The 27092-nt window shown below is 44.9% G+C and overlaps 1 protein-coding gene across 4 annotated transcripts in view; it reads left to right on the forward strand.

The window, feature by feature from the left end:
• The first annotated feature begins 7269 nt into the window (after positions 1 to 7269).
• The window catches only part of Pgls (6-phosphogluconolactonase), a 58913-nt gene continuing 39090 nt past the window's right edge, over positions 7270 to 27092 (forward strand). The window contains exons 1-5 of one of the 4 annotated variants that reach the window (XM_075699704.1): positions 7271 to 7636; positions 7725 to 7925; positions 8003 to 8139; positions 8980 to 9120; positions 16438 to 16602. In XM_075699704.1, coding sequence (XP_075555819.1) covers positions 7510 to 7636; positions 7725 to 7925; positions 8003 to 8139; positions 8980 to 9120; positions 16438 to 16587 — 756 coding nt within the window. In that variant the 5' untranslated portion in view covers positions 7271 to 7509 and the 3' untranslated portion in view covers positions 16588 to 16602. Of the gene's footprint in view, positions 7637 to 7724; positions 7926 to 8002; positions 8140 to 8979; positions 9121 to 16437; positions 16603 to 17357; positions 17388 to 27092 lie in introns of those variants that run through there. The other 3 variants (XM_075699720.1, XM_075699697.1, XM_075699713.1) reach the window with 3 other exon arrangements.

Below are 27092 nucleotides of genomic sequence, written 5' to 3' on the forward strand. Positions count from 1 at the left end.
ATTTGTGCGCAATTTTTATGCTTACTTTTTTCAGTCACTGTTATCAGGTCAACTACCACGCGAGTGGAAAAGCGGTAAGGTCGTTCCAGTCTCCAAATCGAGTAAAAAAATCACCGCTTAACTACCGTCCAATTTCCCTTACCAGCGTACCCTGCAAACTCATGGAACACGTCATCTTCTCCAATGTCATGAGCTTCCTCGATTGTCACAATTTTTTTATCGTGCGCAACACGGTTTTCGAAAAGGCTTCTCATGCGAAACACAGCTGGCCATTTTTATTCATGATTTGCATGCTGATCTTGACTCTGACCCACAGACCGATGCTATTTTTCTGGACTATGCAAAATCGTTCGACAAGGTTCCTCACAAACGCTTACTACTAAAACTTTCACATTTGAACCTCCTCTCTATCTTTAAATGGATAGAAGAATTCCTGACTAACCACTCACAGTAAGTCACCGTTAACAACCACAACTCCAATCCTTTTCCCAGTAACGTCAGGTGTCCCGCAAGGGTCTGTCCTCGGTTCGCTTCTGTTTTTAATTTATATTAACGATTTACCAACGCATGTCTCTAGTAATATTCGCATGTTCGCCGATGATTGTTTAATTTATCGCAAGGTTAATAACGCTTCTGACCAAACATCTCTTCAAGACGACCTTAACCGCGTTCAGGAATGGTGTGCCAATTGGTTAATGGAACTTAACCCTCAAAAATGTAAAATCTTGTCCTTCACGCGTCGCCGCAACCCACTTCATTTCCCATGCGTCATAGCTAACGTCCCTGTACAACCGGTTCTATCATACAAGTACTTAGGCACTACCTTGTGTGGCGACTTGTCCTGGAGCACACACGTTACGAACATCATTTCATCCGCTAATAAAACACCTGGATTTTTAAAACGTCATCTCCGCCAAGCCCCTAAACATGTGAAGTTATTAGCGTACAAATCCCTTGTCAGACCAAAATTAGAATATGCCTCACCCATTTGGAACCCGCACCAAGCTTACCTTATAAATGCACTCGAATCAGTCCAAAACAGAGCATCCAGATTCATCCATTCATCATATTCTTACGACATCAGTGTGTCAGCGTTGAAAGCTGAATCCGACTTATTGCCCTTATCACTTCGTCGCCGCATTGCCAGCCTTTGCTTGTTTCATAAATTTTTTCCATAGTTCACTAGGCCGCACACCCTAGATCGTCCCTCCAGCCCGCATATCTCATCGCACTCGTCATCCTTTTCAAGTTTCCCGACCTCGTGCCCGAACTACCACCTTTGCCGCATCATTTTTTTCCCGTACTGCAGTAGACTGGAACGACCTACCCAACGACATCGCAACCATCACGTGCTCATCCAACTTTGTCAATAATGTTACCATTCATGTTTCGTTGTGTTAACACTTGCTCACCAAAATATATGTTCCCACCCCTTATGTAATACCCCTCGTGGGTCTTTAAGGTAATAAAAAAAATGAAATGAAATTTCTATCAACTGATAGCAAGCTCACTGGTATGAGGCCCGAACTTTGTCACATTCTCTCTCAGCAGCTGGAAAGTCAACTCAACTGTCCTAGCATACTCTCAACCCGCGCACAACGCCTCACTGTTGAGTTTCACTGCTTTAAAGACTTTATTTTGGTTTGTATGAGGGAGACCTGCATCTCGGCGTCAGCCAACACTTTCTTTATTGGGCTCAAGCTCCTTCAAAGAAGCGGCGGCGCACTTCCTTTTCTGTTCATTTCTCAATGCGTCGACCCTTTGTGTTCTCGCCCTCCTTCCGCCGCGCGTTCGCCCCTATGAGCATTTGAAGCACCCTCTCGGTCTGTTCTACAGTCAACATCCGATTTTCCGGACTCCCTAGGAGCCGCGAAAACGTCCGAAAAATCGGGCAGTCCGGAAGAATGAATGCATGCCTTTACTGCCCTTAACGTCTCAAATCGCAACAGGCACGTGCGAAGAAGCGCTGAAGGCCTGCCAGTACACTTATTAGGCATATTGGTGCTCGTACTCTGACAGGATACGGCGAGTGCACGCGTGTATAATTAAGGGATACATACTAGCAGTGTATCCCGTGACAATTGCCCCTTCACACGCTTGTCAAGCTTCGCCGCACTACATCGCGTATGCGTTGCTGTATTGAGGCGAAGTTGACTTTCGGGAATTGGTATTATGCAACGCGCCGTGCTATCCGGGCTTCGAAGCCAATCGCGAGGATTACAAAGGCGGAGTCGATGCCATAGCTGACAGCGGTGAATTGAATTATTGAAAAAAACGGCGAAGCAGCTAGGCCTAGCGTTGCCGCGGTGGTGGCTATGGCTGCCAGCGGATCTGCGTGCGAGAGCACCGGCTCGAGGGGGCGAGATAATCAAAATGGCGGCAGTGGAGGCTTTCATTATAGCCGTTTCGGACCTGCGGTCACGACACAAAGTCCGGAAAATCTGACGGTGAAAGGTTCCTGCGTCCGAAATTTCAGACGCTCTTGTACATTGACTCTACGGTGTACGTTGTGGTGCCGCGAAGCTATCCGAATTATCGGGCATGTCCCAAAAATCGGTCGTCGACTGTACGCTGCCAACTCCTCCGGCCTACGACATGGCGTCAAAGTCTATTCGTTACGATTCCTGTTAATCGAGCGCGCATTAGCGCGACTTTCGTTCCCTTTCAATAAAACTACAGCTAATTTTCCCTGATAGAAGCATAAATTACCGGAGTTTTCGCTGAATATTTCTAGACTATTCAAAATCCCTGAGAATTCCCGGTTTTCCCCGTTTCCCCGGTTGGTAGACACCCTGCCGCCTCATTTGTTTCTTTCGCCCTGGAACCACGGGACTGCTGCGAAGAGTGCCAGACCGGCTGGCGGGGGAAAAAAATTTAGTGCCCTTCCACTGTGAATCCTCCTGACCAGCAAATCTGTGAATGTGGGCCCCTTACTGGCGAACTGCACTCCACCGTGGGTCGAGACGGTATTGCACTATCTTCCGGATCGGCCCACGTATGGGGAGTGCTTAACGCCTGCTTCATCTCCACCGTGGGTCAGCCCGGCATTGCACTATCTTCGGGATTGATCCACGTATGAGAGAGTTTTGAACGGTCGCCGGGCATGGCTGGAACTCAAGCTTAAACAGCTGTGCTGTTAAAAAGGTCCGTGATTTCGGGCCTTATTTTTCGAAAACTTAACGGAAGTTCTTGCGGGGCTGCGGCTCGCGCTACGTCATGGAATTAAACGGGGCCTACCATGCATTGTGAAGTAAATGTAACACGCCAACAGTCCTCGCTCGCGACCGACTCGCTTTGAGCACAAGTACGAAGGTTTCCCTTTTGTTCCTATATAGGTGCTGGTCGCGAAATGTTGCAATTATGTAGGAACTTTACTGTGTTCACATTTCTCTCGAACTAGCGCAAAAATGTTTTTGCCTTTTCGCTGACGTCATCGCGCAGCCGCAAGTGCAGTCAACGGACGATATTCCCATTACCGGCAGTTAGCAGATTCGAAAAATTGCGGAGCGTTCTGCAATTAGACCATTGTTTCCTCATCAGGCCACGTACTTTCTTTACACGCGTGATCCTACTCGTGCATGCGACCGCCATTTAAAATTTTTGCGCTTCGCCTTATTACTGGTATGCGCAGCTACACGAGTGGTTAACCAAAGATGCTTTGTTAAAGATCAAAGTGTTTGGTAACGCGCAAGGTTTAAAGCGCGCGCCGTAGGTTTTTCAACAAGACCGGCCCCCTTTGTGTTCCGAGTCCCGAACGAGGACGAATTTTTCAACTGCGCAGGCTTTCTTTCCCAGAAACCCATACCGGCTTCCTTTGTAGCTTCGTGCTACAATTCGGGTGGTTGCCAATTTTTCCCTTTCATGTACTTTCCTCGACCTTGCGGGCTTCTGCAGAACTGATCTGCCATATTCAGTCTCCCAGTGCCTCGAGTCATCGATTAATTCGCCCTCGCTATGCCATCGGCTAGCCTCCTGGTTAGCTCAGATGGCAGAGCGACCGACCCGGAAGGGTGTTTGTCCAGGATTCGAGTCCCGGACCAGAACAAATTTTTCAACTGCAAGGCTTTCTTTCTGAGAAACCCATATGGGTTTCCTTGTAGCTTCGTGCTACAATGCAGGTGGATGTCAGTTTTCCCCTTTCATTAAAACTGGCGCTTAGTCCCAAAAGACAGACAAGCATTTAATTATACGGCCGTCTTTTCATGTCCTCTCGTCAAGATTTTCGTGCACGAAACAAGTTTCCATGGAATATTTTTAATAATAGAAATTGCGTTGCTGCTGCATGAAAACTAGTATACTCGAATCGTGTAAAAACTATCGCGAAAATTATGACGTCAACGATGCCGAGGCTTAGTGCAAACTTTTGATGTGAGGCTTTCATTTTCTCAGCTAATTCGCAATCATATTCAGTACAAAAAACAATGCATACATTTCTACACGCTTAACACATCAGTTTCAGATGTGTCGAATGCATTGACGGTTCCCCTTTCCGCTTTCGTGTTCACGTCGTTGAACTACTGTTCTCTTAGACTCACTTGAGAGCGTTACTGTAAGCTATAGTGTACTAGAATAATGTCCTAGTGACACGACCGGTAAGGGGCGCGCGTGCCTCTTTCCGTTGACGCCACCAGGTGTCGCCACTGCGACCTTTTCTAGCAGACCGGCTGCTCTCATATTCGTTGCTTTTGAGGCGGTCCGTGTTATTAAGGGTTCTTTACGGACATGGTTCTTTCTTTATAACAGAACAGGATTGTATTTAACAAAGTATAGTGTAAAGGAAGATTTTGAAGGCCACATCGAGACCATAGTATCGACAATGTCGTCTGCTAGCGTATTCTCGCACAGTCCGGCGCTTTCATTGCGCTCGTCGTATCGCATGTGCCTGCTGGTAATTCACGGAGCTTCTTGTTGCTCATCTACTGCTCGAAAGCCAGTATATCTGGGCCTGCCTTGCTTCTATGGAGCTATATTTACCACTCCATTTAAATCGCCTGCTTATCGCAAATGACAGGAAAGTGCGTAGCGACTTCGGCGTTGCGCTGCTAACCCCGAGGGCGTAGGATTAAATAATGGACTCGTTGGCTGCATTTTCATAGCAGGAAAATGCAAACATGTCCGTGTTGCCGGTTATAAAACCCCAGTTGGTCAAAATTATTCATGTGTCCCTCCCCCCCCCCCCCCTCTTTACTGCGTGCCTAATAATTAGATCTTAGTGTGTTTTACACATTAAATCCCGGAATGAATTCATTTTTGACTATGCAATTGCGCACATACAAACTCACAATTTTTCCCGAAATTTTAGCTCTTAAGAAATCCGCCGCATCTTCAGCACATACTGTCAGAGTGACGCTCGAAAGAAATCCAGGTTAGTATTTTTTTAATTATTCACAATGAAAATAGCACAGCTATAATGGAACCCTAAAGTGTACCTTTAGACACCGAGCATCAAATCCCATTATAAGTAACTATTACTGTTAAAACACATGACCAAAAAACACTTTGTAGCATGGAGTTCTAGGAACATCAACTGAGCTTAATATATTTTGATGCCTGCAGGGCGTCTTCTTTCATTACACTTCTTCACGCTTTTTGTTAAGAAATGTAGCCTGGTTGTGATATAGAAAGCAGTGAGTTCTGCTGTGATGGATTCGAAGTGATCAGGGCAGCCAAGTTGATGCTGCAGCCTGGCTTTAACAGCACCTAGCTAAAACATCTAAAACACTGTCTGCGTGCAACTCAAGAAGACTAAAACAAACTATGAAGTCTTTGTCCAAGTTGATCATAAACTTGTATATAGGGGAGGCAGGATATGACAAACCACCATTGTCTTTCATATGGCAAACTCTGCAAGCCTGAAATTTCCTGCTGCCCATTTTGTGATCAGTAGTAAGTTCAGGCAGGCTTCACAACCTGTCTTTAAAATGCACTTTCTCGCCACAACCAGCGATATAGAAAATTAGGCGGCTGTCACTGGATGCTGGAGTCCCAAATACCACAGCAGCAGGCTGCAACCTCGAGTTAAAACACGTGAAAGGTCATGAAAGTCACTTTCAGGCATTATTCTTTAGCAGATGATGCGGCTCTCAGCGTCTTGTAGCAAATGGTTCGCAGCGGCAAGGGAGCGTACAACTATGTCTTGGCACAGCCCAACTCTAAAGTACAGTTGAGCAGACACTTCGTCTTCATGCCCACTGAAATGCAGAACTTTCTCATGCAATATCTCGAGCCTTTCTTGCTTTTGTACCTACGTTGTCGCGAAAACTACGGTTGAGTCGTTGCCACAGTTAAAGTGGCACCAGAGCTTGAGGCAACATTCACTACTTGGAGCGAGCTAATTGCGAATGGTTCATTCTCCGCAAACTGTCCGTTTTCATCTTACGCAGTCTCGACCAGGATCTCGCGAAGTGGTTGGCGGAGCTGACAATCTCCCGCTCTTTCTTCATTTTGTGCGGTCCGTGCGCTCTTACGTGGCTTCGTGCTTACCATCGGTGCACTTTCTACGGCTGGCCTCTCTTCAACAGGTGCGACAGAAAGGTAGGACGTACAGTCGGCCAGAAGGGTAGGCACCGCGCCAGGCGCCAGCGACAGCTTCCCACGTGGAAGTCGCACTTCGGTGCTATTGATGATGCGGACGTAATCCCTCCAAATGTATCGAGGCTCAAAGTGGCGCTCACATACCACTGAACATAAAAAATTGTAACAACGCAAACACATGCAACCACAAAGTAACAAGGACGAGACACAAGCACGGAATTCTTATGTCAAGTATGCACCAACTCGCCCAGAAAGAAGTTTTAATGAAATACCGCTGAAGATTCAGTGAGTTGCTTGTCTGCTGTTCGCAGATTGCGCTCTCCCATTTCTTCCCAAGTTCATTTTCCGTTGGTGCGGCGAACAATGACGCTTTCGGAGCGCCCTGATAATCGCTGTGGCAGCCCGGAGCGTATAAATGGGTGTCCGTCTTTCTTTTTGGCATCGAACCTCCTGTGCTGCAGTAGATGCAGGGATACGCCTTCTTTTTTCAAATCATCCAGTGTTTTTCACAAGCATGGCCACGTTGAACGTAACACGGCTCGGAAAACACACGGAGCAAACAGCCGCAGAGCGTGCCTGAGCCGGTTCGACCGCGCGCCAGCAGCTAGAAAAAAGCACAGCAGCGCCATCGACGGCGGCTACTGGCATTTGCTTCAGCCGGCGCATTGTCCCTCCCTCTTGCTCGCGCCACTAGTGTAGTTTCGGGACGTAGGTTAAATTTGGAGATATGCATTCAGTCATCTGGCAACAGCAAATCACGCTGACCGTTTTTATTGTTTCTGTGCGTGTTTCTGTGGCAACCACATGACCACATGTCGGTGTGCCCGGTTTGTCGTCCGCCGGTCTGCCTTGGCGATCTGTCCGTTTCCTTGTTGACCTCGGCGTGATAGAAGTTGCTAGGGGCGTTCTTCCTTGTATGTCGTTCTTTTTTAAATATTAATCGCTGACAGCCGTAAACGTAAGGCGCCGATCCTCATGACGCTAAAAGTTACTGTAGCGACAGACAAAGCAGATCTGCTTTGCCGTCTCAAAGTTTTGATTCAACAGGTTGCTGATACTTTCGTTTCGTCAGGAAATGAATTCCTTAAAGTCGGTGTCTCCGGTAAGTGTCACCCAGTTTCAATAAACTCGTAAGCAGCGCGCGCGGACCGTGTTAATTGTGCAGTCCATGTGTCATTTCTATTTTTCAGGTGGGAGCATGGCTGGCATGCTCACGCAAGTACTTCCAGGTGTCAAGACGGATTGGCAGAAATGGCGGTTTTTCTTTTGCGACGAGAGGCTTGTTCCGCTTGAAAATACCGAGAACACTTTCGGCAGCTACAACGCACAGCTTGTGCCAAAGCTGTGTTTGAAAAGGGAACAATTTGTGATCGTCAACACATCGCTGCCGCGTGAGGCCGTCAGTTCAATCCGCTCAGTCGTCTCTAGTTTTGTCCGTTGTTGTAATTGCTCTTTGCTATTTTTACAGCCCCTGAGGCGGCCAAAGACTACTCCGAAAAGTTGAAAGTATACTTTAAGAGTGTCCCTGAGTTTGACTTGCTGCTGTTGGGAATGGGCCCAGATGGGCATACTTGTTCCCTGTTCCCTGGGCACAAGTTGCTTGAGGTGGGTGGCTGTATTTTTCCATAGAAAGCTGTTTTCGTCGCAGTTGTAGACTTTCTTTTCTCTAAAGGTAAAATTTCTTAACTTCGTGTATGATGCTGTAAATTGGGGTTTGCACGTATTGCCTTCATTGAATTCGAATTCTGTGCTCGGCGCCCCGAGGTATTTAAAACTTTAATTTCTGCGCCCAAGTGATTTCGGCTGCATTTGATAATTATGAGTTTCCAAAGCTAGCGTAGGTAGGTGTATGATATAGTACGTGATGACACTCGCATCATTTTGCCTGGCCTCAAAAAAGCGCTCGGTGCTTAAAGCTGTATTTTTACCCCCCCCCCCCCCCTTCCCATCTAGTTGATTGGCTAATTCATAAAGATTCCTCTTGGCGCTCTTTGGTCATACCTGGCCCCTGCGCCATTAAACATCAAATATTCAAAGATTCCTCTGTAGTATGTATGTGTGCTTTCTCATATAAAATTTGAGTGTATTCTATGGGGTCAGATCTATATACTTTCAAAAAATGTGTATCCCGGCCACAGCGGCTGAATTTCGATGGGGGCAAAATGTGAAAGCACCCGTGTACTTATATTTTGGTGCACATTAAAGAACCCCAGGTGGCCCGAATTTCCGGAGTCCCCCTCTACAGTGTGCCTCATAATCGGATCATGGTTTTAGCACGTACAATCCCATAATTTATTTTTAAAGAAATATGTTTATTTTTTAAAAATTAAAAGTTCCTAATATCATATTGTAATGCCATAGCAATATGGAATATTGTTTTGCTTAAAGGCTTGTTGAAGCTTTTACTTTAATCAATAATTGAATGCCTACATTTTTTTTTTCTAGGAGAAAACCAAATGGGTGGCTGACATCACAGATTCTCCAAAGCCTCCTCCATGCAGAGTGACTTTGACTTTTCCAGTGATCAATTCTGCAAAGCTGGTTGTATTTCCAATTGCTGGTGCAGAAAAGGCCGACACTGTAGTTGTGAGTTGCTTCCTTCTCTCATTTGCTTGTCAACATTTAGATCAGAAAGAGACATTGGGTATTGAAATCTAATTTCATTTGTTGTTATGGAGCAAAAATGGCTGTTGCACTACTTCTGAATTCTTCTTTCTTTAGTTGCCAATCACATGCCATGTATCCAGTAGGATGAGTGATGTAAACGCAGCCCACACATGCTTTCTATTGACCGAATGTATACCTTGATGTAGCGGTATTACTTCACATGATATCGGTATGTTGCAGGTATTATAAGAGTGACCAACAACAGGTGAACAAGAGATGTCTTTGGAACCCTTTTACAATTGTACTTGTCTTTGTCAAAGTAAACAGCTGCATGTAGTACTACAAAAACTTATTCTCTTAACCCCTTTAAATGCCAATTATTTTGTGTATTGAAATATAGTTGTAGCATGTTTCTTGTACCTTCAGTGTCATTGAAAACAAGCCACAGCAGAATCAACTATGAACTTGAATATTTAGGGGTGATTTGTTGCATCCATACACCTTATCTATAAAAAATATTTAAACTGTAGAAATGCCATCATATATTTCCCATGCAGTGTACGTTGAAAATGCCAAACTGCTTGAGAAATTTGCTTGGCGCATTCCTATCACGTGCAAGGAACAAAAGAGTACCTGCTACGTGGCTACACACTAGTGCATTGGCCAAACACCAAAAATGTGTTCCAACTCTTTTGTGCCATGCAATTTGTGCATATTTATTAATTTTCCAGCCTTAGTTGAATTAGGAGTGTTCTAGTGTTTACGAAACACATTTTAAATGTAATTATTTTCGTTAGTAATTCTGATGTTGAGGTGTTATTTTGGCATGCACAGTTGTAGATGAAGTGCCTGAAGAAGTCAATTTGTCAAAAGTTCTATAATTGGTGCGCCAGTGGTCAAAAAACAAAAGAGAAAGATGATGAGAAAACACTGACTTCTGCAAACTACTGTCATCTGCTTGCGGCTACCTTTCTGTGCATGTTTCACTCACTTTTCTTACTCCGCCTCTGCCTTTTTTTTTTCCTGTAGCATTATGTGCGTGCAATCAATATCTGTGTTTTGCTGGTCAGTGCCTGCTAGCTCTGCTAGCAGAATGGCTATGCGACTTTACCTGGTTACAGTGGTGAAGAAAACTCCATTTGAGGAAGATTCACTTCCAGGCCTAGACAATGCAGCAGACCCGTGGACAATCATGAGCGACAGGCTGCTAGAGTTTGATGAAGACAAAGGTCCTACCTTGTAAAGTCAGAACCTATTGCGAAGCAAATGAAATTTTTGATGGCACCAAGAAGAAATATTTGCTGGTAGCCATGCTTGGATCAAGCACTGTTATTGTTTTGTGTGGAAGACCTGTGCTTGAGAAGCCAAACTGCTGGTTACTTACAATTCAGTTCTGAAAGCAGTGAACAAATACTGCGATTCAGTACTGCACAAGATTATGGAAACCTTCTAGGCTTTTTAACTAGAGTCAGCAAGATGGCAAGTCTCTTGATACCTTCCTTCTTGCTATGTGATATTTAGCACAGAACTGCAGTTTTTTGGTGGTGCTGCATGGTGCAATATAACCAGATCATGGGCAGAGTGTGGTTCAAGAATTTGCAAATGCTGGTTCTTGTGAAGAAAGATGTCTTTAAAAGAAAAAAAATTCGGTCGCGTAAAGGGCAGAACATGACACTCCCAACATGGGCACAAAATGTTGGCAAGTGCTGGCTCACTGAAGCTGCACTTATTACCAAAAAGTTTGAGACCATGGTTGCAAAAGTGCTGCCGCACTATTTCCAAGTTTATGTTATGTTCTTAAAAACCTTTGACATCCATAAATCATTTACTCGACAAAGCAGTTAATGCCACAGCAATGTTGGCCATGGCTGTATGATGTATGATGCTGTGCCAATTGTACCAACTTGTGCCAAACACTAACTTTGAATGAAGTTGCTAAATTTTGTGGGGTGTACCTGTTCAGTGGCAATCACACAGCCACAGCCCTAAAAGACAAACTTATGTGTTATGCTGGAAAAGGAAAATACTGTGTGCTATACAATGTGTTCATCATCATCATCATCATCATCATCATCATCATCATAATGAGCCTATTTTATGTCCACTGCAAGACGAAGGCCTCTTCCAGCGATCTCCAATTACCCCTGTTCTGCGCCAGCCGATTCCAACTAGCACACACAAATTTCCTAATTTCGTCGCACCACCTAGTCTTCTGTTGTCCTCTACTGTGCTACCCTTATCTTGGTACCCATTCTGTCACCCTAATGGTCCAATGGTTATCTAAGCTGCGCATTACATGACCTGCCCAGCTCCATTTTTTTCTCTTAATGTCTATTAGAATATCGTCTATACCCGTTTGCTCTCTGATTCAAACCGCTCTTTCTGTTTTTTTTGAAGTTATGCCTAGCATACTTCGTTTTATCGCTCTATGCATGGTCTGTAACTTTTTCTCAAGCTTCTTTGTCAGTCTCCAAGTCTCTGCCCCATATGTCAGCACCAGTAAAATGCACTGATTGTATATTTTCCTTTCCAATGATAACGGTAAAGGCTCAACCAGACGTACGCGTTCCAATGCGTCCGCACACGCCGCGCTGACTCGACGTCGCGTGGCGCCCGACGGAGGAAGAGGGCGCGCACCCAAATGATGCACGAGTTGCCGCGCGTAGCCGCGCGTCTCATCGCGGCGGCGCAGTGTTGCTAGCTTGCCATGTTCAAGGCAGTCTAGCCTTCGCTTAACGGCCTCGTTAAGCAATGTGTTACATATTAGACAGCTTTAGTTTAGCGTCAGCAACTACAGCGTACGCTATACGCTATAATATAGCGTACGCTAAGCAGCGCACGTTTTCTACAATTTTAGTTGACCGGCGATATCTTCGAATCTCAGAGGCCATATGCCGTTGTTGCGGCTATTTCGCGCCATTAGCGACAGGTGGCGTTGACATCTCGAACGTTTCTTTCGTTAGGCTTCGACTCGTTCGAAACGAGAAGCGATCTCGAAAACACCACGAGGTTATCCATAATACTCTGTCGTCGAAGCGGCCTGAGACTAAGCGAAAGCCGTTTACACAGTCATTTGCTACGAACGAAGTGCATTTTACAAAAGCAACGCCAAATTCAATTCGAAGCGGGCAGCCGGGACCGCCGCCATGTTTCCCGCAAGCTTGCCTGAACGTCGCGCGAAGAGTCGTTCCGGAAGTGACGTTGGCTTGCCGTGGTCATGTGAGGTGTGTCATGCTACTGACGCGAGCGGCAGCTTCCGGCGTGGGCGCAAAAATTCTAGCGGTTGTAGGTCTCCACGCCGCCGCGCGCCGACACGCGAAACAGCCTCCGCGCCTGACGCCGTACGCGCCCAGGCGTGGTGCGGCGCGTGCGGGCGCATTGGAACGCGTACGTCTGGTTGAGCCTTAAGCTTCCAGTCAGGAGCTCACAATGTCTGCCATATGCGATCCAACCCATTTTTATTCTTCTGTGAATTTCCTTCTCATGGTCAGGGTTCCCTGTGATTAGTTCACCTAGGTAAACATACTCTAGAGGCTGACTGGCGATCCCAAATTCTTGTTCCCTTGCCAGGTTATACATCATTATCTTTGTCTTCTGCATATTAATCTTCAGCCCCACTCTTAAACTCTCTCTGTTAAAGTTCTCGATAATTTGTTGTAACTCGTCTGCAGTGTTGCTGAATAGAACAATGTCATCGGCAAACCGAAGGTTGCCGAGGTATTCGCTGTCAATCCTTACTCCTAAACTTTCCCAGTTTAATAGCTTGAATACTTCCAAGCACGCAGTGAATAGCATTGGAGAGATTGTGTCTCATTGTCTGACTCCTTTCTTTATATGTATGTTCCTACTTGTGTAGAATTAAGGTGGCTGTGGAATCTCTGTAGATATTTTCGAAGGTATTTACGTAAGCGGTCTGTACTCCTTGATTACGCAATGCCTCTATGGCTGCTGGTATCTCTAGTGAATCAAATGTTTTTTCGTAATCTATGAAAGCCATATAGAGAGGCCTATTGTACTCTGCAGATTTCTCAATAACCTGATTAATGACATGGATGTGATCCATTGTACAGGATCCTTTCCTGAAGCTCGCCTGTTCCCTTGGTTGATTAAAGTTCAGTGTTGCCCTTATCCTATTGGAGATTATTTTGGTAAATATTTTATATAATACTGGGAGTAAGCTAATAGGCCTATAATTTTTCTGTTCTTTAATGTCTCCCTTTTTGTGGATTAGTATAATGTTTGCATTCTTTCAGTTTTCTGGGACCTAGACATTTCGTATAGAGAGCTGCAAGTTTTTCAAGCATTATGTCTCCTCCATCTTTGGTTAAATCGACCGTTATTCCATCTTCTGCCACTTTTCCCCATTTCATGTCTTGCAAGGCCCTTCTGACCTCATCTCTAGTTATAGGAGGAGTTTCTGTATCCTGTTCATTATTGTCTCGAATGGAGTTCTCCTGAGTCCTCTGGGTACTGTACAGGTCAGTATAGAATTCTTCCGCTTCATTTATTATACCTTCGAGATTGCTGATGATCTTACCCTGCTTATCTTTCAGTGCATACATTTGGTTTGTCCTATGACAAGTTTGCTTCTCACTGATTTCACGCTGCGACCATTTTTTACGGCTTCCTCAGTGTTTCTCGCGTTATAATTTCGAATATCACTTATTTTCGCCTTGTTGATCAGTTTTGACAGTTCCGTGAATTCTACCTTATCTCTCGAGTTGGACACTTTCATTCTTTATCATTCCTTTATTTGGGAGAACTTGCCTGCTGGTTGCCTTGGTGCCTTGCCTCCCACTCCAATTGCTGCCTCTGAAGCGAGCCTAGTTACAGTTTCATTCATTCCCTCCATGTCATCTTCATCTCTCTGTTCTAAGGCTGCATACTATTCGTTTGCAAGTACCAGCCTGAATTTGTCTGCTTTTACCCTTACTGCCTCTAGTTTGATTGTTTCTTCTTGAACAATTTTACTCTTTCTCTCTTTAAATTGAGGTGAATCCTAGCCCTCGCTAGCCTACGATCACTGCACTTTACCCTACCTATCACTTCTACATCCTGCACTATGCTGGAATTGGCAGAAAGTATGAAATAAATTTCATTTCTTGTTTCACCATTAGGGCTTTTCCAGGTCCACTTCCTGTTGCTACGCTTCGTAAAGAAGGTGTTCATTATTCGAAGCTTATTGCTTTCTGCGAATTCTACCAGCATCTCTCCTCTAGCGTACCTAGAATCAGCGCTGTAGTTGCCAATTGCCTGTTCACCTGCCTGCTTTTTCCCCACTTTTGCATTGAAGTCGCCCATTACTTCTGTATATAGAGTTTGCACTTTTCTGATCGATAATTCAACATCTTCATAAAGCTGACCTACTTCCTCATCGTCGTGGCTGGATGTGGAGCGTAGGCTTGTACTACCTTTAATCTATACTTCTTATTAAGTTTGGTTACGACTACGGCTACCCTCTCATTAATGCTGTAGAATTAGTCAATTTTGCCCGCTACGTCCTGATGGATTAAGAATCCTACTCTGTATTCCTTCTTATCTGGCAGACCTCTATAGCAGAGGACATGGCTGTTATTCAGCAACGTATAAGCCTCACCAGTTCTTCTAACCTCACTAAGGCCGATGATATCCCAAACTGTCTGATAGTTCGAATGTTTTAATGCCTTACGCATTTACGTAATATGTAGACCAGCTAAAGATTATTTGAACTGGCACTTTTTTTATGGGGTAGTTGGGAAAAAAAGCCGCACTCCCAGTTGAATGAAGAACTCGTAAGGTCTGTCGTTATACACTTTAAGCTCGCTTGCACGCCCTATTGGTAAATCTGTGTTGACTAATGGTGAACACCGTGTGTGTAACGTTAAAGTATATTTCGCATGTGCGTGTGAAACCTCTTGAGCAGAAATATCCAATGCCAACCGTAACCATCACTTCAATTTGCACTGCGGGTACTCTGCATTCTGCACAACTTCGCCAGGCAAAATCAGTCTTGTGGCTTCAAAATGCAAACTGTGGATATGAAGTTTCAGTTTTAGTCTACCGTAGCAGCCTAATGGCATTCGTAAAGGGTTGGAGGATATGAGAACGGCACAAATCGAGTTCACAGCAATGATTTTTTACAATGCGACTTGTGCAGATCGAGTCCGAAAATTTTAGGCAACCATTGTTTCGCATTCTAAATATCAGTCGCCATTTTACATTGACTTTTGGGGCAGTCCTAATAATCGAGCTTGACCAAAATATTGGTCGGCGGCGCTGATTGGAAAGCCACTGAACACTGTTTTTCTCTGTATTATTTTCATAAATGTCAAGTTTCCTTTCTTCTTGCCAAGTTATGTGGAATACTAGCAAACATGCATTGGCCAACAAATTAACTTCACATTTATTCTGTGCTACTCTGCAATGCCAACCGAATGCCACCAAGAATAAAAAAAAATAACTGAGGGAATTATGCGAATGGCATTCACTGCTTGTTCATGGGTGTTGTTCGTGGTTGTCAAAGTCAATATTTCTTGTTAATTGTGCATGACTATGCCTAATTAGCTAAGTTTATAACTTACCTAATTGATGAGATGTCATTGAAAAAGTTGCGGTCGATGTTGAAACATGAGCAATAGCCGAGTTTAAAGCAACCTAGGATTTGCATTATCCAATATCCTTATCCATTTAATGAGGTAATTAATGTTAAGTAATTAAACTAAATATTAGTTTGTGCACAACAAATAAAAATCTCTTGACTAGCATTAACAAAAGCCTGTCAACATACAATGGTGCTGTTCTCAAAAATCCATTGGTTATTTTTCTTTTCTTGGCCACATTTAGTTGGCACTTCCGGTATGTAACTTAATAGTGGATTGCAAGGTACGCTAATCGGTTTCCTTTGTCGTGTGTATCATGCTTTTTTCCTTTAGTGAACTTTCTTCCACCTTGAGGCTCCCACAGAACTAATTGTTTTACAAAGTCAAATAAAAAATTCAGCAGCATGTTACACCCCTGTAATGCGTGAAGGTGAAAACCTGCTGCACACTTGGTAATGCATTAAGTTATACGATTGGAGGAGTCAGGCTTCTTGCAAGACATAACGAGCCGCAGTGTGCAGTAAATGTGTGGCAAGCCGCTGTCTGCGAGCTTCGGCCTGCTCTCTACCTTGCCGTCTTGCATCGTTGCGTTGCGGCTTTCGCAGTTCGGCTTTGCCTCGTTTTTGACGCTTAGCTGTGGTTTTGCGCGCTCATATAGTTGGGTTAGATTCACGCCAACTATGTTTCTCTTTGACTTTACGTTGCATCCTCTCGGCAGAGGAAAGCAGCATGCCTTGATCCGGCCGCTTTGCACGTCTCAACTTGTTTTTCACTTGGCGAGCATCCTTGGTTACAGCGTACTCCCGAAGGGGGTATGTACTGCTTTATTGATAGTTCGGACGCTTGTTTTGAGATTGTTCTTTATTGAAACGTGTGCTGTTCTGTGTGTTGTATGGGCGATTTCAATGCTTGTATGCACTGCTCGCTTCACTTTGCTGAGTGCTTGTAGCCTCTGCCTTCAGGGGGTACGTGCCACTGCATTTTTTGCTTGCTTACGGGGGTATGAGCCATTGCTGCTGATGATATTTTTTGTACCACTTAACTACACGTCGCCTTTTCTTTAGGTATGAGCCATTGCAACGAGCCACTGAAGGTTTTCGCCTTAAAAACATATTTTCTTGATTTGTCTGTATTTCACCCATATTGAACCTTACCTAGCATGATCCAAAACGTGCATCTTCTGCTCTAAAACAAACAATGCCTGCTCCAAGCCTGCTCTAATGTGCCAAATTTGCTGCTCCCAGAGCTGCTCCAACGCTTCCTTGGCTGCTTCCATCCCTGTGATAGGGCAATTGCTCTTAGCACGTGCAGCTATCCACGCCATTGTGGCTCAGTCAGTTGTGTTTGCCTCGGAATCGGGAAGTTAGGGGCTTGACACTGAGTAAACAAAACTTTTAGTGTTTACGTTTCTAAAGGAAACACACCCTGATGCCCACGGAGGCTTTGACACATGGGCATAGGCCACAGAGAAACTTAAAGGGACACCAAAGGCAAATACTAAGTTGACCTGGATTGTTTAACTACCATTCCAGGAGCCTTGCAATGCCTTTTTTGTGCCAAGAAAATACTTAGTTTGCTAGAAAATTGCATCTGAAGGGTCAAATACCTCTTTTGAAATTCAACTCTCCCATCACGCAGCTAGGGGAGTGGTGACGTTGCATGCGCTGTCACCACCCTTTGCTGCCGTCGGTGACTAAAATGACGCCCGACAGACAGCGGTACCGAGCCAAGACAGAGCAGTGGATTCGCCACTGCAGCTGCTTTTGGTCAAATGGCGGGGACTGTTCGGGCATCCTACAACATTGCATGGAAGTGGAGTTCTCTGCTGCTTGCAGTTTGTGAGTTTCGCGAGTGAGCAAAACTAGTGCAGCACTACGCAATAACAAAACTATTGAAACGCGAAAGTGTAAGTGGTGCAGAGTCGAGCGAAAACGAAGCCTTTCGACCACTCGTGTCGTTGTCAAGGGTAATTTCTATGAGTTCTCTCTCTTTCTAAAAACGAAATCGAGGTAGGCAAGTAGCATTTTGTTTCGTCTTATAATACCATACAAGGGTGTTTTTTGCAATGAGTAGTTGACTACTAGTGACAAAATTTAAAGGGCCCCTAAAACGGTTTGGACAAGCATTGTAGATGCGTAGGATGCAGCTAAAGTTAAGCATTCGTACCACATTTTCTTTGAAGTGTCTCATATTAAGAGAGCTATGGACGATCACAAGTTACCCTCCTCCATAGCCATGCATTTTCTCCTCAACTCGTTCGCTGAGTGATAGGGGCTAAGCTCTGCCTCCACTGACTCTGCATCATGATGGCACATCATGCCGTCTACTTCCGATTGTCTAGGAGTGAGTGTGCAAAGCTTCTTCAACCTCTCCGCCAGCTGCTTGGCAGTCGACCCCAAGCGAGAGCTATCGATGCAGTGTGCATTGTGATCATTCTCTTGCAGTGCCAAGCGTGTCCGGTATTCCGGTAACCACAGGCAAGCTGTGCGTTTCAATGGATGGGTGGAAGCATAAACTCAAGCTGATGAAAGAGCGTTAGCATTGACGTACGTGAGCTGCCTAATCAGTCTAAAGCCTCTCAATTTTCCAAAAGTAGTGCCATTCTTACATCTTTCTGCCACCCCTCTCTTCTCGGTGTTTCCTCCTCCACTCCTCCTGTCACCCTAGCCTCCTCAGCTCTCCCATTGGCCAATCTGTGTCATGTGGAAGCATGCTTCGCGCTTTTGTATATTTTCTTTCCAGCACACTCCGACTGCCATTGCTGGCCTAGTGCGACGAAAGTAAGCGCAGACTGAGTGATCGTGGGAGGTCGTGGGATCAAATCTCGGCTGTGGCAGCCGCATTTAGATGGGGGTGATAGGAAAAGATGCCAGTGTCCCATCCATTGGGGCACGTTAAAGAACCCCAGCTGGTGAAAATTAATTCGGAGTCCTCCATTATGGCGTACCTATAATCAAATTGTGGTTTTGGCACGTAAAACCCAAGAATAAGTTTTTTTCTGTGTCTTGTGTGCCCTGAGTGTTCCAGTTAAAGCAACACTGCTTCCCTGCAAAAGGATACAGACGTACGTAGTATACAGATACAAAATGAGCACTTCAACAAAAGTGTTACGTTTTCGGAACCTCCGTCCAGTTGTCCGAACAAGTTTGTTCTTGCTATCAAATTCCATTACTTGCCCTATAATAAATAAATAAATAAATAAATAAATAAATAATGATTTCATGGGCTGGTACATTATTGAAATTATCAATACTGTCTACGTGTGAAAATGTTGCTCATGACCGCCACAACCCATGCATGAGCTACACACATCTGTAAAAGGCGCGGAACAGAAGCAGCCCTGTTGCTAAGCATTGCTGGCCCCAGACAGTTGGAATCTCACACGCCGCCGAACAAAAGTATCCTGCAGGTATGTAAATGAACCTACGAAACCGCGTACACATACTTTCTTGCAGTCAAAACCTGAAACTGAGGTAATTGCGGGCGTGTTTGACCACACCATGTGCATGCATCATGTTTTAGCACCACGAACTCTCAACATGCGGGCACTTTGCATCTTAGATAATGGTACTTTTCTCTATTTTTTTTGCACATTTCCAACACAACATTATTAAGGCAAGTCACCAACTGACGAAGCAAAACCTCGCCTCAAAGACTGCTCTTCAGGGCTCGAACGAACTTTTCCGCGGATTTCCTCTGGTAGCGCATTAGCCGTCATCTGCTACGGCAGTGCCAGCATAGGCAGCACCACTGTCGCTGTGGCAGAGGAGCGGAGGAGGAGGGAAGTGGTTGGCATTACTTTTGGAGACTGAGGGGCTTTAGCTCAATCTGCACGGTCCAGCCACCTGGTGGCGTAGAGCTTAACCAGCCAAAGATAGAGCTAATATTGCTCTAACCAGGTGCAAAACATTTTAAACATTTACAAAAACCAGTTCACGATTACACTCCTGTGAAAAATTTACACCAGCTGCAAAGAATACGCTTCGTTGCTGCTACTATGTTTAGCCCTGTGCCACCAGGTGGCTGCACCGTGCAGACCATTCACGTTTACGCCTCTGCTCATCCCGTGAAACGGCAGGGTCAAACAGCCAGGCCCAGTCTGCTTGCGCTTGCATTCACCTGAATACCAGACATGCGAAACACTACTGTGGTAGTAATCTTCTGGCGTAAAGTGATGGCCGCAAACGCGCAAATCCTGGTGCCAATCGGATAGTGATAGTGCGATGCACTGCAGCCACTCCGCTCGTCTGGCGCCTTGCAGAGGGACGCGATGTCGCAGCTTGACATTGCCAGTCGCTATGTTTGTGGCCCACAACATAACAAGGGCAAACCATTGTGCTTGCAAAAAGAAAGATTGAGATCAACACTGACCACGGAGCTCCCATCAATACAGAGCATGCTGTAACACAAGCAGACGATGCTGGATGCCGGAAGTGCTTAAGTGTAGTGAGAATTTGATCGTGTGCATTCTGTTTCTGTTACTTGCTTTTTATAGAAACAAATTAACTAACATTCCACCTATTACAAACAACATTTGTTGACCATAAAGTTGAAAAAATTATTTGATGATGCGCCCTGGGCAGCCAATCGGACACCTCGCCCTACTAGCGTCATTAGGGCAACTTGCGTCAAATGGTCAGGGGCAGCTGAAAATTCAGCCGAGTGGCTTTCTGCGATCGGTAGCGATGTACATCTTTAAAACCTTATAATAAATTACAGGCTTTACGTGGTGCACTTAAATCCATCAATTAATGATCAGAGGGACCTACCCAAACGACTCAGCACGTTTGTGCAAAATCGTCAAAATCGTTTCAGGGTTCCTTTAACTGAGGAGTGCTTTCGTCATCGGGCAAGTACTTGAATGTCCCGGGGGAGTCCCTAATCATGTCCTACATTTACCTCGATTTCTCAGTTATTAAGGCTGTGTTCGTGATAGTATTCACGTCTTAAAAATTTTAGAGCACCAATCCATCACTTTAGCTTCACAATATTTGCCTTTAGTGGCCCTTTAACATATGCAGTATCAGCTTTATGGTTGTGAAAAATAGATTCACATATTGAATAGCTACATGGAATGATAAGTGGAACCAGAAAGGTATCATGATGCGGCTCTCATTTTCTTAGATCCGGGTTAGGTCCTTCTATTTTTCGCATGTGATAACATTTACTAATAATAGTCACGGAAGGAATTGCGATGCCTCTGTACAGGTTGTATGAAAAAGAAAAAAAAATCTGTATGTGCACAATATGTTTAACATTCATAAAACAACAATGTAAGGGTTAAGAGGTGGCATAAGGACTTGATATTGTAGCCGCGCATTAGCAAAATGAAGCATACAGCAAGCAAAAGAAAAAATGATGGGGGGGGGACTCTGTGTGATTCAGCTTATGTTGAAAGGTATTGGTAATGGTAACTACAAAAGGATTTATGTGTAGTTTTTTTAATGCAATTATCATTCTTAGGATACTTCATGCACTTTCCTGGGTCTCTGCCAACTTGTGTCACTGGTATAATGCAGGGTCTCCAAACTTTTTGGCCAGAGGGCTGGACGAGCATTAGCATTGTTGAGGGCCAGACAATAAAAAATAAATAAATATTAGTGAAAATAAATTTTTAAACATGAATAACAATATTGGGCATTGCCTAAAACCTCTGTCCCAATTATTCAATATGCTTTTTAAAAATTTTATATTTTAATTTTCTGCCTTCTCCTTTGGGAATGGGAATGACATCCACAAAAGAATCAAAATAATTATTTTAAGATTAGAATTTCTGTTTTACCACCAAGTCTCTGTAGGTATATCGATTTGAAATATAAAACATTTGTGGTGGTAGACAAGCTTGTCTTTATTTCCAGGTACGATGTAGTTTTTTTTCCTTATTCATAGTTATTCCCAATTGAAGTATCCATATGCCTCATAACTCCCATATCTAATAATCCAATATGAAACATATAGGATCCCATATAAAAACCCCCTGCAGGGGCATCTGCATCAGCGGGTGTTTGGTGAGTTGCACCACCACGTACCTGAGCACACGAGCGTTGGCCCCTCTCATGTGTAGCTTTGCGTAGCGTAACTGTGGGCAAAAAGGGGGTCCTGGGGTTTGAGCCGATGGCGGGTGTTCTCACCCTTAAGGCCCCCCGGCGGAGGCAACACACCTCTTTGGCCTCTACTTCACATAGACAGCACCTCCAGACTGACCTATCTGGAGGAAATCGGCAGTCGCCTTTTCCGGTCCTCCTCTTCAGTCTTGATCTTTCTCTCTTTTTTTACCATTGTTCCTGTCTGTTTTTCACTTCTTATCCCTTCCAAATTTCTGGGCAGCAAGGGTTAACCTTGTGTGACATAATCAAACTAGGTTGTATCATATTGGGTTATAGTAGTGTCGTATAACTGGCGCTTGCAAGGCCTGCCTTTCACAAGTTGTGTCCTGTGTTCTGTGTTTCACAGCAATGTCCCCTTGTAGGGCTGCATGGTGGGTGGGTGGCGTTGCTGCCTAAACAGAAATTCTTATGGCTTTATCTTTCTCTGTGCTTCCTGATCGCCCCTCAGAAGAGGGGGCACACTGAAGAAGTATGGATTCAAATTTTTTGGCAAACTAACAGAACTTTTTACGCTACCGTGTAGTCCATAGTGAGAAACTAGAAAGAACAGTGAGAATCATCTCTCCTTTTCTGATTGCAAAGTGCATGAAATAGACCATTGGCACAGTCTATAAAGCTATGAAGTTTGCCAGCGGTGACCTCCTCTTGGAGCTCCGCTATAAGCAACACCACGAGAAACTAAAGAATCTAGTAGCATTTGGAAACGTGCCAGTCATTATAACCCTGCACCGCACAATGGACACCACCCGTGGTGTCATCTCAGATGACGTCTTGATGGAACTGACTGAGACCGAATTAATAGAAGGCTCGAGTGACCAGAATGTCATAAATGTAAAATGAATAAAAATTAGGCGTGGTAACAAGGAAATTCAAACCAAACACCTTATCCTCACATTCGGTTCAAGTGTGTTGCCCGAGACCATCGAAGCAAGCTATGTACCGGGTCAAGCCATATATTTCCAACCCTCTCAGATGCTTTAAATGCGAGAGATTTGGCCATAGTTCACAGAACTGCCACGGCCGACTGTCACGTGCTAATGCAATGTGCATGAACATCCAACTGAATCTTGCGAAAACACCCTACATTGTGTCAAATGTGATGTGGAGCTCGCTGCCTACTCATGGTCCTGCCCATCACGGAAAAGAAAGAAATCTTCATAATGAAAATCAAAGAGAATATATAATTTCAGGAAGCACGCAGGCAGGTGCGTACTTGTTGAAAAATAGCTTTGCTAAAGTGGCGTGTCGGGGGGGCAGCACCACAATAGCCTTCAGTGGATGTCCTGTCCACACACAGTGAGCCAACGGTGAGTCCATCCACCCCTTCTACTGCACCGCCGTTCGAGAAGAAGAGACTTTACACCTCCGGGCTAGTGGCCTCAATGGTCTCACTGCTCCGAACACCAGACACGCTGCTCCCAAGAGTGGGTGTCCAGCGCTTTGCTAAAGGTGATGGACACAACTCTTGTGCAGATGGTGTAGCCAGTGCTGAAGGAATGGCGCGAGTCTCAGGATGGCACCAAAAGAGACAAACTCTGCATGACGGGGCCTGGAAAGGGCTTTCTACAGCACTTTCTACAGTAGTGTGCCATATTTCGCAAAGACCGTGATGAGGCTAACGCGTCATGCAGTGGCGTAGCAATAGTTATAGACGAGTCTGTAGCTTTTCAGCATTTACTGCTACAGACGCCTCTGGAGGCAGTATCAGTAAAGGCAGTTCTTTTTAATAGACTGGTTACTGTGTGCTCTTCATATATCAGTACTAATTATAAACTCGGTAAGATTTCTATGGCCTCATTGACCAGCTTCCACAGCACTGTGTACTTACTGGGAATTTCAACGCTTACAACACTCTTTGGGGAGACTCCAACGCTTACAACACTCTTTGGGGAGACTCCAGGTGCGACGAGAGAGGCCGCCCTCTAAAAAATTTTCTTATAAACTCTGGCTCATGTCTCTTTAATAAAAAAGAACTAACCTATTACAATCTCCGTCACAATAGCTACTCAACTATCAACTTATCGCTTGAATCTTCTACACTTTTTGCTGTCATAGTATGGAATGCTATCCCCAATCCTTCTGGGAGCGACCATTTTCCTATAATACTGAGCCTGATAAAGCAATGTCACTTTCCTCTGCATGCCCCTCAATGGAAGCTGGCCTCTGCCGATTGGGATAATTTTAAAGAATCCACCTCCTTATCACAGGACTTTACACACGATTTTAGCATAGATGCTGTCGTTGCATATTTTACTGCTTTTATTGTAGGTGCAGCAGAAAAATTCATTTCACAAACAAAAGGCCAATCATGTAAGACACGTGTTCCCTGGTGGAATGAAGACTGCAGAGATGTACAAAAGAGACAAAATGAGGCATGGGGTAGACTTCGTCGATACCTTTATGTGGAAAATCTAATCGAATTAAACAGATTAAACACAGGGGCGAAGGATGCGACGACAAGCGAAGAGGGCCAGTTGGGAGAAGTTTCTCTGGAATTGATTCCTATAAACAGGAAACAAATGTGTGGAATGGACTTAGAACGTTAAAAGGGCAGTCATCCCACCTTTTGCCTCTGGTAAATAAAGATGGAAATAGGTTGGAAGACCAGGCTAATGCTCTTGGGGAGCACTGTGAGCACATCTACAGCTCCATGAATTATACACTGTCATTCCTGAAACACAAAGAACAATTAGAACGCATGCCATTAGATTGTAAGTGCAGACAGATCGAACCCTACAATGGCCCATTTACTATTGCCGAGTTGAGAGCCTAAAAAAAATTGTGAGAGCTATGCTCTGGGACCTGATACACTAATGTACAATATGGTCAAAAACCTCCACATAGACACCCGCATGACTCTACTCACAATCTTTAATGGAATATGGGCTGTTGGGTACCTTCCATGTACATGGAAAGAAGCAATTGTCGTTCTGGTTTTGAAGCGGAGAAAGGACCCTTCTTTACTGACAAGCTATCGCCCAATAGCACTCGCAAGTTGCCTGTGCAAGCTATTTGAAAACATTATTAATGGCCGTCTCCCACATTTTCTCGAATCAAGCAAAATGCTGGATCCATATCAGTGTGGCTTTAGAGAAGGGTCAACAACTGACCATGTGGTACGCATTGAGGCAAATATCTGTAACGCTTTTGTTCATAAGCAGTTTTTCTTGTCCATATTCCTCGACATGGAAAATGCCTACGACACGACGTGGTGCTTCAGAATGTTGCGGGACCTGTCCTAGTTGGATATTTGGAGGAGCATGCCGAGCGTTAAAGAAAGCTGTCTATCTAACCCTACATTTCGAGTTAGAATTGGCAATGCTCTGTCCAGATGTTTTATCCAGGAAAGTGAGGTTCCACTGGATGGAGTACTTAGTTGTACACTTTTCATTGTAAAGATGAACTCCTTGCAATTATCCATTCCATGCAGTATGTTTTATTCGGTATACATTGATGACGTACAGATAGGATTTAGGTTGTGCAACCTGGCAGTCTGTGAGCAACAGGTTCAGCTTGGTCTCAACAGAGTGTCTAAATGGGCAGGTGAAAATGGCCTTAAGCTGAACCTGAACAGAAGCTCTTGTATTCTTTTTACATAAAAGCGAGGATTGAACTCTGATCTTGACGTAGAAGTGCATGGACGCTGCATACCTGTAAGCGCTGAATACAAAATTTTAGGCATTATACTAGACCCAAAGCTTACTTTCATCCCACACATAAAGTGTCTTAACAAATGCCTAAAAACAATGAACACTCTTAAAATTTTGTCACACACCATGTGGGGTAGTGATGGGGAATGCCTCATGAACCTCTATAAGAGCCTTGTACGTACACGATTAGACTATGGTGCTTTAGTGTATCAGTCTGCTATGCCCAGTGCCCTAAAGGGGCTGGATCCTGTCCACCATCTAGGCGTGCGCTTGGCCACAGGGGCTGCTAGGACAAGTCCTGTGGCAAGCCAAGCTTGCCTCTTCGTAGAGGCGAGCGAGTGGTCACTCCATCTACAAAGGACATTCCACAGCTTCATGTATTTTCTAAAAGTAAATGCCAAGTTTGAACACTCATAAATGACGTGATGAGTGCCACACTGTTTCACAATCGACCTGCAACGAGAGAGCCTTTCTCAATGCGTGTGCGGAGCCTCAGCAAAGTAGGTGTACCACTTCTTGAACATTGTCTCATGCCTCCAGCCAAGCTGTTAACGCTGTGGCAGTGGCAGCTCACAAAATGTGACATATTGTTTATTCAGGTTACTAAGGGTACCCCATAAGCACATACTAAGATGCACTTCTGGGTGAAATACACATGCCCGGAGTATTGCACTGTCGCATCAAACTCGAATGCCGGTGTGCCTTATGCAGCACTCGGACCATCTTTTTCTGAATCCGGTGTTCTGCACAATGAAATGAGTATCTTTACGGCTGAGGCATATGCAGTACTATCAGCTGTCAAACATATTAGGAATACGAAGGTACCAAAGCCATCATATACACTGACTCTTGAAGTGTTCTAAGATCCTTAAGTTTATTTCATAAAAGTAAAAATCCGGTACTAAATGACCTTTATTCTCTCTTGTGTGCCACATGTTTAATCAGCATGTCACAATATGCTGGGTCCCTGGGCACACAGGCATCGAGGGCAATGGGCTCGCTGACGAAACCACCACATCAATAGTAACAAAATACACTAGCCCGTTTGTAGCAGTCCCTGCCATAGATTTGAAGCCCTTCTTGCGAAGAAAAGCTTAGAAGCTATTGGCAGCATTCATGGGACTCTGAAACCTGTAATAAGCTTCATGTTATTAAGCCACAGCTAGGGAATTGGCTACTGTTACGTTTCGCCTACGACGCGCGGTTTAGCCGGCGCGGCTGCAACAAAGCGGCAGACATTTTGGCCCGTTCGGCGCCGCCGCTACGCCTCCCCGCCAAGCGCGTCCAGGCATGTTCCGATGCCACGTGTCTTCATGTGCGTGTGTGAGTGTATGTGCATATTGGTGCCCACGCTTGTCGAAGCGCGGCAGCCGGGGAGAGGAGCTCCCAACAACTGTGAAGCGAGGGGGTCTGACAGGCGCCGACACGACAGTATGAGCCACCTTCTCCTCCCCATTGTGCCCGACCGGCGCCGACACGACAGTGTGAGCCACCTTCTCCTCCCCATTGTGCCCGACCGGCGCCGACACGACAGTATGAGCCACCTTCTCCTCCCCATTGTGCCCGAACGGCGCCGGCACGACGGCTGTGTCACCTTATCCCATTGTGCCCGAGCG

This window comes from Dermacentor variabilis, chromosome 1 (assembly GCF_050947875.1).
Source record: "Dermacentor variabilis isolate Ectoservices chromosome 1, ASM5094787v1, whole genome shotgun sequence".
NCBI lineage: Eukaryota > Metazoa > Arthropoda > Arachnida > Ixodida > Ixodidae > Dermacentor > Dermacentor variabilis.